The sequence below is a fragment of the Anopheles marshallii genome, chromosome 3 (genome assembly GCF_943734725.1).
Source record: "Anopheles marshallii chromosome 3, idAnoMarsDA_429_01, whole genome shotgun sequence".
Classification (NCBI taxonomy): Eukaryota; Metazoa; Arthropoda; class Insecta; order Diptera; family Culicidae; genus Anopheles; species Anopheles marshallii.
The window spans coordinates 66,406,508-66,423,164 of record NC_071327.1 but is presented as its reverse complement, the minus strand read 5'-3'; the positions used below and the strand labels follow the sequence as shown (position 1 = coordinate 66,423,164).

At 44.9% G+C, this 16,657-nt stretch overlaps 3 protein-coding genes across 3 annotated transcripts; 2 read left to right on the top strand and 1 right to left on the bottom strand.

Annotated features, from left to right (window-relative positions):
• Nucleotides 1–1,846: 1,846 nt before the first annotated feature.
• Nucleotides 1,847–5,672, top strand: LOC128716232 (fatty acyl-CoA reductase 1). Its single transcript, XM_053811153.1, has 9 exons — nucleotides 1,847–1,965; nucleotides 2,131–2,224; nucleotides 3,899–4,153; nucleotides 4,230–4,375; nucleotides 4,441–4,743; nucleotides 4,807–5,049; nucleotides 5,114–5,265; nucleotides 5,343–5,448; nucleotides 5,570–5,672. The coding sequence occupies exons 1-9, from the start codon at nucleotides 1,847–1,849 to the stop codon at nucleotides 5,670–5,672; spliced, it is 1,521 nt and encodes a 506-aa protein (XP_053667128.1).
• A 615-nt stretch (nucleotides 5,673–6,287) lies between these two features.
• LOC128713044 (uncharacterized) lies at nucleotides 6,288–8,194 on the top strand. The gene is made up of 7 exons (XM_053807906.1): nucleotides 6,288–6,573; nucleotides 6,651–6,780; nucleotides 6,847–7,299; nucleotides 7,370–7,564; nucleotides 7,632–7,830; nucleotides 7,906–7,992; nucleotides 8,072–8,194. The coding sequence occupies exons 1-7, from the start codon at nucleotides 6,288–6,290 to the stop codon at nucleotides 8,192–8,194; spliced, it is 1,473 nt and encodes a 490-aa protein (XP_053663881.1).
• A 2,656-nt stretch (nucleotides 8,195–10,850) lies between these two features.
• On the bottom strand, nucleotides 10,851–13,687 carry LOC128716234 (elongation of very long chain fatty acids protein 1-like). The gene is made up of 5 exons (XM_053811155.1): nucleotides 13,618–13,687; nucleotides 11,791–11,887; nucleotides 11,559–11,652; nucleotides 11,248–11,494; nucleotides 10,851–11,161 (listed from the first exon to the last, which is right to left on the bottom strand). The coding sequence occupies exons 1-5, from the start codon at nucleotides 13,685–13,687 to the stop codon at nucleotides 10,851–10,853; spliced, it is 819 nt and encodes a 272-aa protein (XP_053667130.1).
• Nucleotides 13,688–16,657: the final 2,970 nt, after the last annotated feature.

Below are 16,657 nucleotides of genomic sequence, written 5' to 3'. Positions count from 1 at the left end.
TTCCAAGGATTTCTGCAAGAATTTGAACTCAAGCTGCCATTCTCAACTGCCTTTTATCTTCTTTGTATCTAACGTCTAATCTGAAAGACAGAAGTCTACATTCTGGAAGTCGGTCCAGAATCAGATACATCAATGAAGTTCTGAAAAGTCTTTCACCGAAAGTCTTGTTAATATATCATCGCATTTAGAATGTTGGTAGTCCAAGAACGAAGAAACTGGGTCCTTGATAAGGCTAAACTCTGAGGTATATCATAAAGCAATGAACTGGAGTTTCGGAATGGCAGTTCATTACGCACGTTAACGAGATATCTACGCTGAAAACTATACTGTAATTTCTTTAAACTATAGTTCCACCAACAAACTAATTCCCGCTATCGACATTTAATACATACCTACCAGTTTGATGCCTTGATCGACCTTCCTACAAACCACCAAACATAAACCAGCCTCTCCGCATTCAGTGAAGGTCACCCTATCGTAATCATGAAACAAAATCAAACACTAAACACAGTTGAAAAAAAAGACTAGCCCCACGGTTAGGGTCAGTTTTTCTCGCCTCAGGTGTCTTGAGTCTTGAGTTTTAGGTGTAGATTTTTATTTACTCCACCACCCTAGTCAGTGGATCTGTCGCGAGTCTGGTCAGAAATGGAAATATTCCGCAATTAACCGTTAGATACTGTATGAGGGCTGACGGTGAAGGGCACCAAGTAGTGGTATGCAGCCACTGTGTCACTGATCTCAACCGGAGCAGCCAGGCAACCCCCAGTTAAAAAAGAGAATACGAAAAAAATGGGAGCATTGTAGTGAATGTCGTCAAGGTTAGACCTGATATGTACACGCATCTACACGAAACTGATCAACGGACAAACATCTAGATCAAAGGAAGCGGGTTTTTGCGTTTGGAAGTAACGGTTTAATCCAACCAACAAGAAGACCCTGTGCTGAAAACGGGAAAACTGTGTCGGTAGAACAAACACAAAAAAGCCCCCTTCTCTGAAAAAGGGAACTTAATCGCACCGCGGTGCTGCGCTGTGCAAGATGCAACTCGATCTTTCCTTGATCTTGTTAGACAATTACCCAACGGCGAGACGCCAAGACTGCGAATACGTCATGTCATCGGATTTCCATTCTCCGTTTGTTTTGCCCTACAATCATCTGCTATGGGAAAATGCTGTTTGCTGAAATGCATCAACACGGAGGACTGCATACTATTCTATGTATGGAACGTTTTCAATTGAGTTGCTATTTTTCGATTATGGCGAACAGAGATAAACATTCTGTTTATATCTAGAGATGATCAACTTCATCCAACTTTATAGTTAATTTAGCTATTTGCCTTTTAGCTAATTTAAATTGTTGTAAAAAACACTACGGCTTGAATAAATACACAAAAAGTATCAAGTAGACATAAAAGATCATGAAAATTCTTCAAGTTGTAAACGAAGTGCCTCAATGAACACGAATTTCGATGAGTTACAGCTTAAGTATTCATGACGTTTGTTTGCTGTGATAATCTTCACAACACATTGCCACCTAACGAGTATGACCATGCTGTTAGTCGCTATCTCATTATGCAATCAACGTGAGTAAATAACAATAGGATGATCTCCTCGACAGGGAATACATTAACTTCACTCTCGACGCAGCTCCCGTAATTCCCACATCTGATGGTAGCAATCTGATTGTTACGATCGTTTGCATCGTTTAAGCAACGATATGATTTAAAGTCCTCACGTTTATTCATGTCGTTTTTGTTTTTATTTTCTATCAATCGTTTCAAACATCCACTAGAATCAACTACCCGCAGCCGGTTCGCCACTCATCGATCGCATAACAAACAAACACGATGGACGTCGATATGAATGACGGACGCGACCGTATCGCGCCAATGTTCAAAGATCGCCACGTGCTGATCACGGGTGGGACGGGATTCCTCGGTAAAGCGCTGATTGAAAAATTACTCCGGTAAGTAAACGGAATGAAAAGAGTGCAAAAAGCACTAGGGAAATTCCAGTTCTTCATTATTGACCAACGCTGACCTGCGCAGTGCGGGCAGTGTGTCATAGCGTTTGTAATTGGGACCGTCTGCTGCACGTGCTAATCGTTTGCCCCTCTCACTACCGTTTGCAGATGCTGTCCGGAGATTGGCCAGATCTATCTTCTAGTCAGAGCAAAGAAGGGCAAATCGCCGCGTCAACGCTTGGAGGACATCTTTGCCAATCCGGTAAGTAGGGATGGTCGCGAACGCTAGATGGCGCCACTCGTGCAATGTACCGACGCATCTTGGACGTACCAGAAAAATCAGCCATTGCCTTTAACGAAACAAAACTAACGGGGACAAGGATGAACAAAACCATGTACCTGGGGTGGTATGGTGCCCAACGCATGACCTACTGTACCTCCCATACGCTAGAAGCCGTTATGCGAGAGAGCATAATGGCGGACACTCAGCATCCAATTCGTGCAGTACCGCGAAACGTTACCGCACGGAGGCCAAACGTCAAAGCCCGTTAGCTGGCTTCACTCTCACTCTTAGCTGCGGTGGCTCCAGCTCAGGCCACTGGACTTTACGGTGGTGGTGGAAGTGTCTCTCGAGACATAACATGGTAGCAAACAGGTCCGCGGACACGATGACGCTCGCGCACATAAAAAGACCAACCTTGAGGTTGGGCAATCAATCCATCTCCATCGCGATGAACGGGTGGCGGGAGTGCAATGTTGCGGGATTCTCCAAACAGCTCGCTCAACCGTTTGATGAGGCAATGCCTGCACGATCATTAGCACGTCGTCCGCCTGGTCCGCGCTGCTTTGCATTTGCAGGTTCCGTTCGCCGGCCGGAGTCCGTGTGGCTAGCGCTCTTAGCCGACCGTTAAACCACTGCGACTGTTTTGTGTGTGGCGGTTGGGATTTGAATTCTTTCCTTTCGAACCAGAACGTAACCGCGCTGGAAGCAATAGGTCAGCTTTGCACTCACTTGTTGTTTATTGCCCTACATGCCCGACTCCCATGGTGTTTTCCATGCAAAGAACCGGTCACCAAACCCTGGTAGCTGGAGCAGGCCGTTCAGGTCCAGGTTGCATGCTGCTGCTGGCCGAAAACCCCATCACAGTGTCCGTATCAAGCGCTACGTAAGCGAAATCGATCGTTCTCAATTACGCATAATTACAACCTCACTCCGTGGCACGTAGTGGCGTTCAATATTTCGCAGCAAACTTTCGCTTCCCGACCCAAGCGGGTTGGGAAATGATTACACAAGTTGCAAATGTATTGAGAAGAAATGGCGCAATGTGACGAGCATTTTCCAATGAACCATTCGGGATGATGAGTGGTTTATTAATAAAAAAAAGCTTTAATAGATATTATGTTTTACAAATTCTGAACATTAAACAGTAAAGTACAGTCGAATGGATACAGTTGCGAATCGACAAGTCATCGGTTAATAATAGACCTCAAAACAATAGCATAAAAGAAACACTACACTCTCATTCCCTGGAGGAGAGGTCATACGCTCAAACATCATTCTTTCCCAATCACCGTGTACACAAAGCACACAGGGCCGTCATGAAAAAGCACGCAAAGGTTCATTACCGACTCTTCATTTGCAGTGTGTGTGTGGTCAGTTTTATTGCCGTCAGGGTTTTATAGCCATCAACAGCCGCGTGAGGATAGTTCTGTATGTTGAAATCGCGCAATAAAAGTTTGCTAATCATGAGCGGAGGCTCAACCTCAAATTCCTTTGCGAAGTCTAACAGGACGCAGCAAGTAAAACTGATCATATAATTTATTTAAACGTTTGATTGCTCAATATTTTTCATCCCAAATTATTCACGCATCTTTGAATATGTCTAACCTATGAAATTCTTATCTATAATTTCCCTCACTATCCTATTCGCACCAGCTGTTCGAGACCGTCAAGGGAATGCGCGGTCTAGATACGTTGATAAGTCAATGTACCGTGATCGGGGGCGACGTCACGGAACCGGAACTGGCCATCACGCCCGAGGATCGCAAGCTGATTGCGGAAAACGTTTCGATCATCTATCACTGCGCTGCCACGATTCGGTTCGACGAAACGCTCAAGAAGGCGGTCATGCTCAACACGCGCGGCACTAAGTATATGATCGATCTGGCGAAACAGTGCAAAAAGCTAGACGTAAGTATTTGGTGAGGCGAAGATGTGGTTAGTTGTAGCTGTCGGCAACAGTCCATTGATAATCATTTCCGTTCAGATGTTTGGCTACGTTTCCACCTCGTACTGTCATCTTAACGAGAAGCTGCTGTTGGAAAAGCCTTATCCACCTCCGGCTGATCCGCACAAAGTGATCAAGGCGGTCGAATGGCTCGAAGAAGGTGTGGTAGATGGTATGACCAAAAAGTGAGTATCAAAGTTCCAATACGAAAGGCCAGTACTGCTTCAATGAGATGATGATGTTTTCGCAGAATTCTGGGTGACTGTCCCAACACATACGCCTATACCAAAGCGCTAGCGGAAGCACTTGTAGTGGAGTCGATGGACGAGATCCCGGCGGTCATCTTCCGTCCCTCGATCGTTATTCCCACCTGGCGCGAACCAATTCCCGGCTGGACGGACAACATCAACGGCCCGGTAGGTTTGCTGATTGGCGCCGGCAAGGGTGTGATCCGTTCGATGTACTGCAACTCGGACGGGTACGGTGACTATCTGCCGGTTGATTTCGCTGTCAGCGCAATGTGTGTTTGCACCTGGAACTACGTCGGTAACAGGTGCGTCTAGTGTTGCGGTGAGACAGTGGAGCACCTGTTCTAATGTATCCTCTCGCTGCTCAGGGATCACAAGCGGAACATCTATCATCTGGTCAGTTCGGCAGAGATCAAGGTTTCCTGGGAAGGTATCATCGAGCGCGGAAAGTGGATCGTCTCGAACAAGATCCCGCTTAACGGTGTCCTCTGGTATCCGGGCGGTTCGATGAAGCGTACCCGATGGGAACACAATCTGTCGGCCTTCTTCTTCCACTGGATACCGGCGTTCGTGATCGATTGTCTGCTTTACTGCTTCGGATATAAGCCAATGTAAGTTGTGAGGTGAAGAGTTGGGGTTGGTCAGTACTGTAGCGCTTACTCCGTTGCTTTGCAGACTGTGGAGGATACATCAGCGTATCGCCAAGGGTTTTGAGGTGTTCGAATACTACGCCAATAATCAGTGGGACTTTGACAATGCCACCGTACTATACCTGCGGACGATTATCAACGAAGAGGAAAAGGTCAAATTCAAAATAGACGCTGGAGGTGGGTGTAATTGAAGTTCCAAATTTGAAGATCTAAATAAAGTAACACTCGCATCCCTTTTCCATATTCCGCCAAAGGTGTTGAGATCCAGGAATACTTCGAAAACTGCATACGAGCCGCACGGTGGTACATTCTGAAGGAAACGGACGATACTATCCCCGCTGCCAGACGTCACATGCGTGTGTAAGTATATTGGTAGACGGCGAAACCATCCGTCCCTAAAATTAACTTACCTTTTTGGGTCATTTACGTGTTCTTCCACCATGTACCTGGAACGCTACCACCCAATCATCACGTCCCGCAGTATGTGGTGGGTCGACAAGATATGTAAGACATTAATCTACGGTGGACTCATTTACTACATCGGCAAGGCGCTCTACTCGTTGCTGTTTGCGTCCGTCTTCTAGGTAGCCCAACACTCCCACCATACTGCTGCAAGCAGAGCAGTCAGCAGCAGTACCGTACCCTTTAGTGCGTTAGTTTTGCGTGTGATTAAGTGCAATTAATCTATCGATTCCATCACACACCTCTTTCGTACCTTGTTTCCGACCGTGCAACAGGGTCCATTTTGTGTTAAGTTTACCCTTCATCATTTGGTTTGCGTTTCGTGGGCATAACGTCTAAATTTTCACCATTTCACCAAACGCCCGTCGGGTGCGTTAGTTTCGTTTGTTTTATTTTGTTTTATTGTTAAGGAAAGCAGTACCATAACCCCACTTTTCTTTTCTAGTGATGGTGTAGAGATGAGTTTAGTATTTTTGTTTTTAATTTACTTTGATGCTATGTTTCGTTTCGGAAATAGGACCAGATCGATTCTGGTTAGATGAATAATCAATAAAGCGTAGTACTATTTGATTTTTATCACCTCAAAAAAACCTAATCATACTAATTGATCCCACCGGCGTTGGTGTGATATAGACGACCCCGGCATTGGATTTCATATCATTCCATCCGAAACAGTTCACAGAGGCGTTGTGCATGTGAGGACCTCTTTTAATAAGGACAAAGAAATAAGGATTATCATGAATAACGATATTACGAAACCCACCGATAGTACCTTCTGTCAGATAATGAAACCGATCTACTACATGTCTAAGGTGGCCGGTCTGTGGCCCCAGTCATTCCTACGTACATCTCCCGGTGTAACAGTGCTAGATATTGCCTACCTGTTGGTGCTGTACGTTATTTGTTTCTTTTGTATACTGGTTAACATTAACGCGAAGTTGTGGGACTACTACATGAAACCGTTCGAGTCGGACATCTTGCGATACGGGTTGCAGACGCATCTGCTGAACGGATTGAATCTTGGTAAGCAGCAGAGCTTTCCGCCAGTGCATGCAACACGTTGTTAATTGCAACTTATGAAATATTGTGCCCACTAACAGCCGTGTTAATTAGCACGATCAACGTGGTACAGTACAAGCGCAAATGGGAGTACATGGAGCTGATGGACAACGTTACGAAGGTGGTCGAGCAGGAGTTCCACGTGAGATATCCCGTGCGAGTGGTGCAAAAGTAAGAAGGAAGGTTTCTCTTTGTTATAGGGTCATTACCATAAGTCACTGAATATTTTCCCATCAGGTTCATTGCGTTAATCATTTGTGCAGAGATGCTTTACCTTATGATGATACTGAGCGGCTACTACTATCTCATCGATCAGACGTTAAACATTACTACGACTTACCTGTATTTGTCCTACTACGTGATGAACATCTCATTGATGGCGCTGTTAAATGAATACACTTATTTTACGGTGCATATACGCCGTCTGTTTATGGTAGTGAATCGATTGCTCAAGCAACTGCTTTTAACCGATGCCAACAGCAGCGATACGGTTCTGCTTGATCAGAACCGAAAAAGTAAAACGCCAACGATTGCGTATGATGAAATATTCACAATTTACGGCAGAGGACCAAGGAAAGAATTTGAAACTAATGCTGGAGACGGGAAAAGGACTGGACCATCAAAGGTGACAGTAGTTGCTCCTGCTTCGGCCGGTTTTAACAAGTTGTCCACTCAGACTGTATACACCACGTAAGAGGAAAAGAAAGATGTTTCTGTTTATCGATAAACCACGCAATAACGCATTTTTTTTTGTGTTCAGGTACGTCACACAGTTTAAGATCGATCATCATTCCAGCATGGACACGATCGTGAAAACGATCAACCGTTTATCCATGCTGCACTATCATCTATGCGACGCAATCAGGCTGGTAAATCGCATATCCTCGCTACCGCTTATGCTTCATTTCGGTGCCATGTTTGTGTTTCTCGTGTTTGGTCTCTTCACCTTCTACAAGTTAGTAGCGCTAGCGGTTGAAAGCAGCAGGACCTTCACTTACCTATGGCTTCATGTAACTTTTCAGAGCATTCAATTCTGGGTCATGGACATTTCGAGTTATGGCGATGGCGAATGGGTCCTGGATTGCTTTTTACATTGTGGGAATTTTGGGCGTCATTAATGCTACCACGGCGACACAGAACAGTGGCCGGTTGACCGGAGACATTGTCCATCAGATTATTCGTAAACATCAGAACCATTTTTCGACCGACGTCATCGAGAAGGTACGATTGTCGTCGAATTCTGTCTAGAAGAGAACGTTTACAAGCACAAAAATTAGATTTTCCTACACGTTTTAGCTTTCGACTCTATCTCTCCAAGTGAAAATGCGCGACATGTCATTTTCGTGCGGTTTATTTAGCTTCGATTGGAATCTGTTCGGTTCGGTCAGTGTTACTTAATAATATTTAGGATTTGATAACAAATTTACCAAACAACTGATCTACTTTTCTTCTGATTGTACAGATTCTTTCAGCTCTTGCCATGTACCTGGTGTTTCTCATCCAGTTCGACGTAACTCCACCGGTTGGACTTGCTTCGCCCAATTTAACCATACCATCGATAGAGTTGATTAATTTTACAGTTTGATCATCGGATATTAAATATATCACTTACGTAAATCACTCAAGAAATATAAAGGCAATGCATCACTAAATGATTGAAAACAGTTTTTTTATAAATCCGGGAAATCGTGAATCAACTGTTGTGAACGTGAATCGAAACAGCATGCCATTTTCCCGCGCTCAGGCACATATTGCATTTCGCCTGTACGCTACCTCACATCACACACTGTAGGGCGAAATTTCGCCGAATTGCTCTTTCTCTCCAGAAACACTCTCTTTCTCTTTTTGTTGTATGCGAAGTGCGGTTTGTGCCTATCTGTATTTAACTATGGGCAATGATATGTTCATAGTTAGACTTAATGTCTACACTTTCGAGAAAATCTGCAGTTTGGAGACAAACTTGAAAGGCAAAATCTGTTTTTCCAAATTTTTCATTCACAGAAAATGCTATCATTCAGTTCTTTACAATGTTTTCTTTTCCAACTGCTTCAAACTGTGGGACCATCATGAACTATGGTCTTCCCGGCTGGTCATAATGCACAATAATTACAACTGCCATTGCTTACGACACTGTCACAAGACAACTGTCAAAGATGATACAATTTTGCATCGGTTGTTTTGCTTGTGGAAATCGTTTTCGCGTATCGAATACTTTCTCGTGATTTTACAAATTGTTTTCCACCAATATATCGCGTCCGTGCTCGAGTACTCGGAACGAGGAAAATACACAGCTAGTTGTTGCATGTGTCCCGTGTGTCGTTGCGTACAACCGCGGAAAAGGATTTCCTTCTAGCGCGAGTGTTGAAAATTTGCGTGTGTGCGTGTGTGAGGTTATTATTTTTTTTTGGTTACATTCCCAGAAGCTTCCACCGTTGTTTCGCTAAACGGGCATTCCGATCATCCTCCCGGTACGATGGCGATGCTGGAGGGCACCCTGTCCAAATGGACGAACGTCATGAAGGGTTGGCAGTATCGGTGGTTCGTTCTGGATGAAAACGCCGGATTGCTGTCGTACTACACCGTAAGTAGCTCATGCATGACCTCGGTCCAGCCGGATGACGAGTGAGAGCCGCTAGTCGTGGCGATTGTGTGTTACGACCGATGCCTCCTTTCTCAATCAATTGCATCGGATTTCTCCTCGTCGAATGAGAGACTTCTTTACAGCTTCTTACCCGACCGTACCGTGACCGTGATTTGTTACGCGACCACGAACACGCGCTACTGTGCGAATCATTTGCTGAACATATTTTCTTCTAATCGTTGTAGATGAAGCAAACAGAATCTGTGTTCCAACGAACAGAGTGGTTCGATGCGAGAACTTTATCTGTATAATCCAAGCCGCCTTTTGCAGGGATGAGATGGCTAGCCGGAATGGAATTATCTTATCAAACCACCCGGGAGCCCCCTCTGGTCGGTGTGAGGCAGGCGGGAGAGAGGAGAAAGCATGTGATTCTGCGTGTGTGTGATGTCATGGGGTTCAAGAGGCACATTCTAGAAGCTACCACCGATCCCATCTGGTGAGCTGCCAAGCGAACCGTGAATTATCACGCACGCACGTTAATTAGCCGAATTGATAAAACCGCAAGACTGTTTACGCTGAAACGGCCCCCCTCGCTACACGAAATGAAACCCGCTAGGCAGACACAAAAGCGTACATCCCTATCGTCAGGTACGATGGTACATTTGAGAGCTTTTTTATCAAGACTAAACATTGCTACCAGACGCAAGTACAAACTCTGCGCAGCTTATCGCAATCAAGTGATGAAAAGAAATAATCAATGGAATATGCTGTTTTCGTCTCATCTTCATCTAAAAACATCGTCAACCACTATGTAAACAATGCTAGGGGCACGCGCATACTGTCGTTAGCTTCCTCTTGATTGGTGATAAGAAATTCTATTACTCACCACCATCAGACACCAACGGATGTCAAGCAGTTTGCCGAAGTGTGCAGTGATTGTGATTAATTTTACGTCATTCGCCGATAGCAAACTGGGCAATATTTATGACCACAGCTATTATGGCCCTGAGTAACCAATTGGAGAACCCATTTGTAGCCCATTCGGCAACACCTTAAACTCTATTTTAAAAAGCAATCGATAAGCGATATCTTGCACGAGAAAAAAAAAGAACTTGGGGCCCCCTGGGGACGATTATCTAAAAGCGCCACGGTTTGATAATTTAATAAGGAATGTAGTCTGATTCATCCGCCTGTTGGAATCTCAAACTGTTCAGTAGGTCAAAACCCTTTAATCACGGTTTTTCGATAGCAGCTGCCATCAATTGTCAGCATCGTTATCGCCCATAGTTATTATTGATTATTTATTAATGATTATTGACGCGAGACGGGAAATTTTTGAGTTGTTTATTTATGTTTAGCTCAAATAAAGGGCAGTCCAAGGTCGTAGAAAGTAGAATGAAAACGAAAGTGCATAAATAGATAAAATGTACAGCCTTCTCATGTTACGTGAAATCTGCTATACTGAAATGCTGATGAAAGGAATATGCATTCCCTTTGCAATGAAGCACGCATCGTACAATCGTACTTGCCAGATTGGTTCTGGTCCGTTGGAATTGTACTGCCGCACTCTGGCATCAGGTGATCATTGCAAATATGTCCATTTTCCCACCCATTTACCAGACGCAGGAGTTAAAAACTAAAAACAAATACGATTCTAAATCTATTTCTGCTTCAGCTTCCGTGCCTTTCGCACGTACGTCTGGATGTAGAAGTTGGTGAACAGGCTGATCAGGATGACGAGATTAATTGCGTGCAGTGTGTAAATGGTTTTGTTGGCGGCACAAGTCGGCTGCAAGGCGGCATACACGTGGACAAGCATTGTTACGAGCTGTGCCAGCTGGATGATGGTGATGATCGGCTTTACGCGGTTGGTAAACGGTTGGCAGGGTTTGAACGATGACAGGAAGTAGTACGAGTACATGATCATGTGCACGATCGAGTTGAGTACCATGATGGACATCTCCTGGTAGGCTGTAGAGATCGTTGGTGACAAAACATATTTAAAAAAATACCATTAAAATCCAGACGTTTCTTAAATTTAGGCATAAAATACGCACACAAACTTAGCTTCAAGCTCCACCAGACAATGAGGAAGGTGCTGATGTGATGGTAAACATGGAGTGTAGAGACCTGGTTCTGTTTCTTTCGCAACACGAAGAACACCGTCTCGATGAATTCGATCATTCGGAGACACATCGCAAGCCACCCGTAGTAGACCGCATCGAGCCCGTGTTCATACTCGGTAACAGGAAGCTTCGGGGTACAGCGTCCGATGAATTTGAATTCGAATCCTACCTTGATGTACTGGCAAAGCAAAGGGAATACTCCTGCTAAATCATTGTTTCGGTTGCGATGGTATCATACTTACATTAAACACAAGATATCCGCACGCAACCACCTGGAAGATGTTGTAGCCGGCAATGATCCATCGCAAGTTGTACGGTTTTCTGTACTCCATATAGCTGCAATAGAACCGAGCATCACCGGGCACATTAGCAGTTATTAAGCTCTCGTAAATTAAGCAAGCAGATTGTAGTGGTACGGCTGAATTTATTCTAATCAGATGAGCGCATCGCTAATGCGATCGACGCGAGACATACCTTGGTCCATATTTGTAGATGAAGTACAGGTATATGGCAATCACGATGGAGCTCGGTACGGGCGAGGCCATCAAAGGATAGGCATCGATGTGTTCCTCTGTGAAACGGTGACCGCGTGTGCGTCACGCCGGTGGAGTATTGATTGTGTCCGGTAAAGAAACAAAGAAACGATGAAGATTACTTGAAACGACACTGCGTCCAAACCATGTTGAATGGCAAGATGGATGGAATGGATTTGCGGTTCCCATCTTGGCGGACGGCGAACTATTTGATTTGGGACAGAATTTTTAAACCAATTCTGTGCCTCACAAAGTGACTCACACAACACGTGCACGTGCAGACACTCGAAGACAATGTAGTTTGTTTGTCATTTGGGTTGTAAACCAAGCATTTTTTTTTGCTATCATGCATATAGAACAGTGTGTAAATATGCCTGATAGAAAGAAAAAAAAACTTGATTTAGATGCAAAAAAAAATTATAACCCAAGCTAATTGTGCTTAACTTGGCCAAGCTTCATTAGTTGCTCAAAGCCACCTGTTTATCCTCCCAAGCCTTCACAGTATCTAGCTATCGGCCACCAAGTGTTTGCATTTTTTATTAATTCGTACGTTATGTCCTCTTGATGAAGTTATTTGCGCTTTGCCCAAGTTAAACACAGATAATGTTCTCTCGCAAAAGGTCATTTAGCAAGTGGCGTCCGAGCTGGCTGAAGCATTCAATTATACGTTTGCAAGTGTTTTTAATAGCTCAGAGAAAATGAAAAAAAAAATGGCTGACACTTACTACTGCTGGTGCTGTATTTTTAGTGGCCATGTTCGTAGGTATGAGAATAAAAACTACCGATTCGTTAAGCAGTTTTCACCCGAAATTCCTTCATAAACGGCATTTAGAATTTGGTGGTTAGGTAATAAATTTATCCACCCCAAGCTCTAACCGTCCGTTCACTCGGCGCATGAGCAGCATACTTAAGTGGTGGCCCGGTCTGATACAACAGCTGGCTGATCTTTCTCTTTTTTGGGGTGTCTTTCTCTTTGGCGCTTGTTACCCCTCACAGCCCCATAGCAATATTGAGTGTTGCAAAATTGGATAGAAATTTGTGTCTCATTTCGGGGACGGTAACATTCAAATGCCTATTGTCGAAGTTGTTTAGCCATTCGGCTCTTCAAGGTACGCTGGAGATTTGGCACTGAGAAGTATTGTATCCTTATCTTCACACACTGCTTGGTATGCGCGAGGGATGCAAGGTTGCCAAGTTGCAACATCCTTGTCCGTGTATGACGTAAGGTAGCAAGTGCTTTCCATCAGACGGACGGTCGGATCTTCCCGTTAGAATTGACGGCATTGTATGAGGACCACCCTTACCAGGGTGCTGCTTTCTCGTGGTGTTGGCCACACTTGGTCCGAGCATGACAACAACAACCTAAAAGACACCAATGTCGCATGCCTTCCGTGTGACGCGGTGTTACCGGGAATGCCCTACTGAAAGGCACTCTTTATTTGTCACCACTTTCGCCATGACGATGGGGAAGTGTGTCTAGGGGGGGTGGAAAGTGAACCAGTACCCTGCGTACCGTCACCGAGTGTAAAAAGGGACAAGGGTATTTTTATTTACAATTTGGCATGTTAGCGGGGGGTTTTTTTTTGCCAGTGGTGCAAGGGTGTGTTTTTGCATTTTTGCTGAAACTGAAGCAAAACACCGACCGAAGCAGCAACGGTACTGTGTTGGCAGCAGTGTTTCATACACCTTTTTTTTCTGTCCTCTATGTTTTCGTTATGCACTTTGGAGAGCTGGATGGTACTGTTTGCAAATGGTTGCAGAAACTTACCGACACCCTTAACGTTGAACAGATCGTAGATCGTGAAATCGGTGAGGTTCATCTGTTGAAGAAAATCCATGATGCCGTCCCAAGGCAGTGGTGTGACTTCAGTTGCAAAATCCAGTAAGAAACACTTCCAATAGTCCCTTCGACGTTACTTCCGCCGCTCAAGAACTGCGCTGCCACACACTGCTCTGTCCGCCCGATTCCACGTTTCGCATTCGGGCAGCACTGTTCCACCTTTCCGATCACGTCCGCGCTGGTACGTACGAAGCGTCCCGAAATGAGTAATGAGATGTGCAAACGGAACACCCTCCCTTTGGACTCCCGGGCCGATCTGGTATCGATTCAGAACGCGCCCGCCTAATTATATGCCGCACAGTTGACGCGCGTTTGTCGCCAGGTTCGTCGCTTGCCGCAGACTTCGACAGTGATGGGCGCCCCGTTTCGAATACACGCACGCACACGCACCGCCGCCTTACACCGTTGGGGTCTACTTGGACTTGGGATCACCGACAAAATTGGCAGCGAGATGTTCCTGCTTGTTGCGCTCACGGTACACGTCCACGCGGGACACAATCCAACCACGAACTGTGGACGCGTCCCGCGTTCGTGCTCGCTGACCGTGGTCCGTGGCAATGCTGTTGCTGCTGTTGGGCTAGTGCGATCGGGTTATTGTTGCGCGACAGCCGCAACACGCTTGCGAGGTTCGTTAACGGCGCACCGTTTGCTTCGCGCATCATCCAGCACTGGGGCCCAGCGGGCCCAGCAGCCGTAGCCCATTCGGTCGCTTTCAATTTTGTTGTGTTATTCATTGCCTACTACGATACATCTCTCGCACCGCCCGAACCAGAGATCTCTCTCTCTCTCTTTCTTTGCAACATGGTCAATCGCATAACCACGGATGTTGATGATATTGTTTCGGCGGGTTGTATCCTGGCCGCAAGGAACTGATTGTAGTTAGCCCCGCATGTCTTACTGCTGGGCGAGCATAGCCGATGGAGAAAGATTTTTCTCCCTACCGAAAGCGACCTATTTTCACTTTTGTTTCCCTGCTCGCATTGCTGTCCGGAGTGTGCTTGCGAGCGAAACTTTGTCCAGTGCACGCGCGTGTGAGGCTTTGGAGCATGTGATGTAAATACCAGTTAATGCCAAAAATTGCCAAAATCTCGCAACAGCGGTGTACGAGGATCGTTGATCCGGTATTTTTGTTGCAGCAAAACCGGTCCCTTTTTCAAAGGCGGTGAGGTAAAGATAAGGTAACTTAGCTGGATCATGAACCATGTATCATGCGTTTTGAATTAAGTAACCTTACGGAGGAAAAGCCGCTTTTACTTTTAAAACATTTTCAAATTTGGTTTTTGATATCAATAAGAATGATGAGCGGAAATCAGTGTGATCATTTTGATGATACTAAATGCTAAAGAGGTACAGTATTAAGCGAACTATTTCATATAAGCTATAATATTCTGCGAATTCTAGCAATAAGAATCATAAAATAGAAGACACTCAGATGGACAAAATTGGATCCCAGAGTGCATGTACCATCTCCACACGAAGTAATGGTCTTCATCTCCAATCGCTTCAAGTTTCGTCTAATAAACCAATTGACTATTTTCCAAACACAGTTGCCTTTGTGACTTTGCCACCTTCCACCTAGAGGCAATCGTTAAGCGCTTGAATAGAAGGACCTATTATAGTTTAGTTTCCCGCGTTGGCCATGGTTTTGCATATGCCGGCAGCGATGCCCTCTAGTCATCGCGATCGGTTGACATCCGCTCAGAATCTGACAATGCAGGCATAGTTCCGCCAAAGGGTTATCTCCGTCTGGTGCTAGTGTCAACTCTCCACTACCTAGCGTTATCACGATTTCGACGGTTAATTACAAATTGAGCGCACAGCGCCACGCAGCTCATTGCAATCGAATTGGTCATTGGTCATTAAAATACCTTACCTGTGGCCCGATCGGGGCTATAACACTAGTTGGCTTTTGATTCATGACGTTTCGAAAGTGACACAAAAAAAAAGCTCGAAACATTGTTGCAGATTGGCTAAATGTTTCTCGATAACAGGCTTGCCAGTTGGCTACAGTCCGTTTGTTAGGAAATGTACACCCGCTAACTCTTGCTCTTTTGTGCGATTTCTTCCACGTTTTCTTGGCAAGGCGTGCGGTTGGAGTCTGTGGAAGCCGCATTTCAATATCCCCAAAACCGGCTTAAACGCGGTGGCTAATGTTTCCCGCCACGTTTTAATGTAAATCTCTTCCTGGTGCTGATTTTCATTATCAGTCAAACGAATGGTATACGGCTACGCACACTACGAAATTATGCGTGATCGTGTGTTCCGATGACAAGGGAACACAAGACGAGCATTGTCAACTCGTGAACTTCACTGGAAGGACTCGCAAGGAATCACCATCAAACAAACCGTTGGCTAATTATTCAAGGGCACGGAAATTTCGGAATGGGGGGAAAGAAGGGGGGGGGTGGCCGGGGGGTTGTATTATAAATTTTGGCTACCCGATAAGATAGTTAGAAGCAGTTTTCTTCCTGCTTCATAAGAATATGTATGGAACCGGTATCGCAGAATATCTGATGGTTGCGAAATCTTCTGCCCGAATGGTTTGGTTAGCCGTTTTCGTTAGTTAGACGCTGCGTGCAAAAAGTCACGTAGGTCACGGCATTTCGTCGCCTTAGCCTTAGTGTGTTGTTTTTTTGCAGAAGAATGTTTCGATTTCGACATTAATATTATCTCGTCTAACAAGTCTTGAATAAAAAAGAGAGACTTGTTAGACTAAACATTCATTTTAGTTTATGTTTTTGCATACACATTGCGTTATAATATAAAATGCAAAATATGTTTGAGTGTATATTTGCTCCCACCTGACTAACAAGCGTTATTGTTAACTCTCTAAAGCAACATATTTATCAAAACACACACCATTTACTACCTTCAACGCGGAAGGTTGGTGTGGAGTTGCGGGCATCAAAAAGGTGTGAAAATAAATACCGATTAACTGTTTCCATGCTTCCGTAGGTTACGTTGTTAA

Excerpts from the sequence above, each read along its gene's own strand:
- LOC128716232 (XM_053811153.1), top strand. The coding sequence starts at position 1,847 with ATGGACGTCGATATGAATGACGGACGCGACCGTATCGCGCCAATGTTC. Across the intron at positions 2,225-3,898 it reads AGGACATCTTTGCCAATCCG|CTGTTCGAGACCGTCAAGGG; the intron begins GTAAGTAGGGAT and ends TATTCGCACCAG. Across the intron at positions 4,376-4,440 it reads GTAGATGGTATGACCAAAAA|AATTCTGGGTGACTGTCCCA; the intron begins GTGAGTATCAAA and ends ATGTTTTCGCAG.
- LOC128713044 (XM_053807906.1), top strand. The coding sequence starts at position 6,288 with ATGAATAACGATATTACGAAACCCACCGATAGTACCTTCTGTCAGATA. Across the intron at positions 6,574-6,650 it reads GCTGAACGGATTGAATCTTG|CCGTGTTAATTAGCACGATC; the intron begins GTAAGCAGCAGA and ends GCCCACTAACAG. Across the intron at positions 7,565-7,631 it reads GGTCTCTTCACCTTCTACAA|AGCATTCAATTCTGGGTCAT; the intron begins GTTAGTAGCGCT and ends GTAACTTTTCAG.
- LOC128716234 (XM_053811155.1), bottom strand. The coding sequence starts at position 13,687 with ATGGATTTTCTTCAACAGATGAACCTCACCGATTTCACGATCTACGAT. Across the intron at positions 11,653-11,790 it reads ATCTACAAATATGGACCAAG|CTATATGGAGTACAGAAAAC; the intron begins GTATGTCTCGCG and ends GTTCTATTGCAG. Across the intron at positions 11,162-11,247 it reads GAGCTTGAAGCTAAGTTTGT|CCTACCAGGAGATGTCCATC; the intron begins GTGCGTATTTTA and ends CGATCTCTACAG.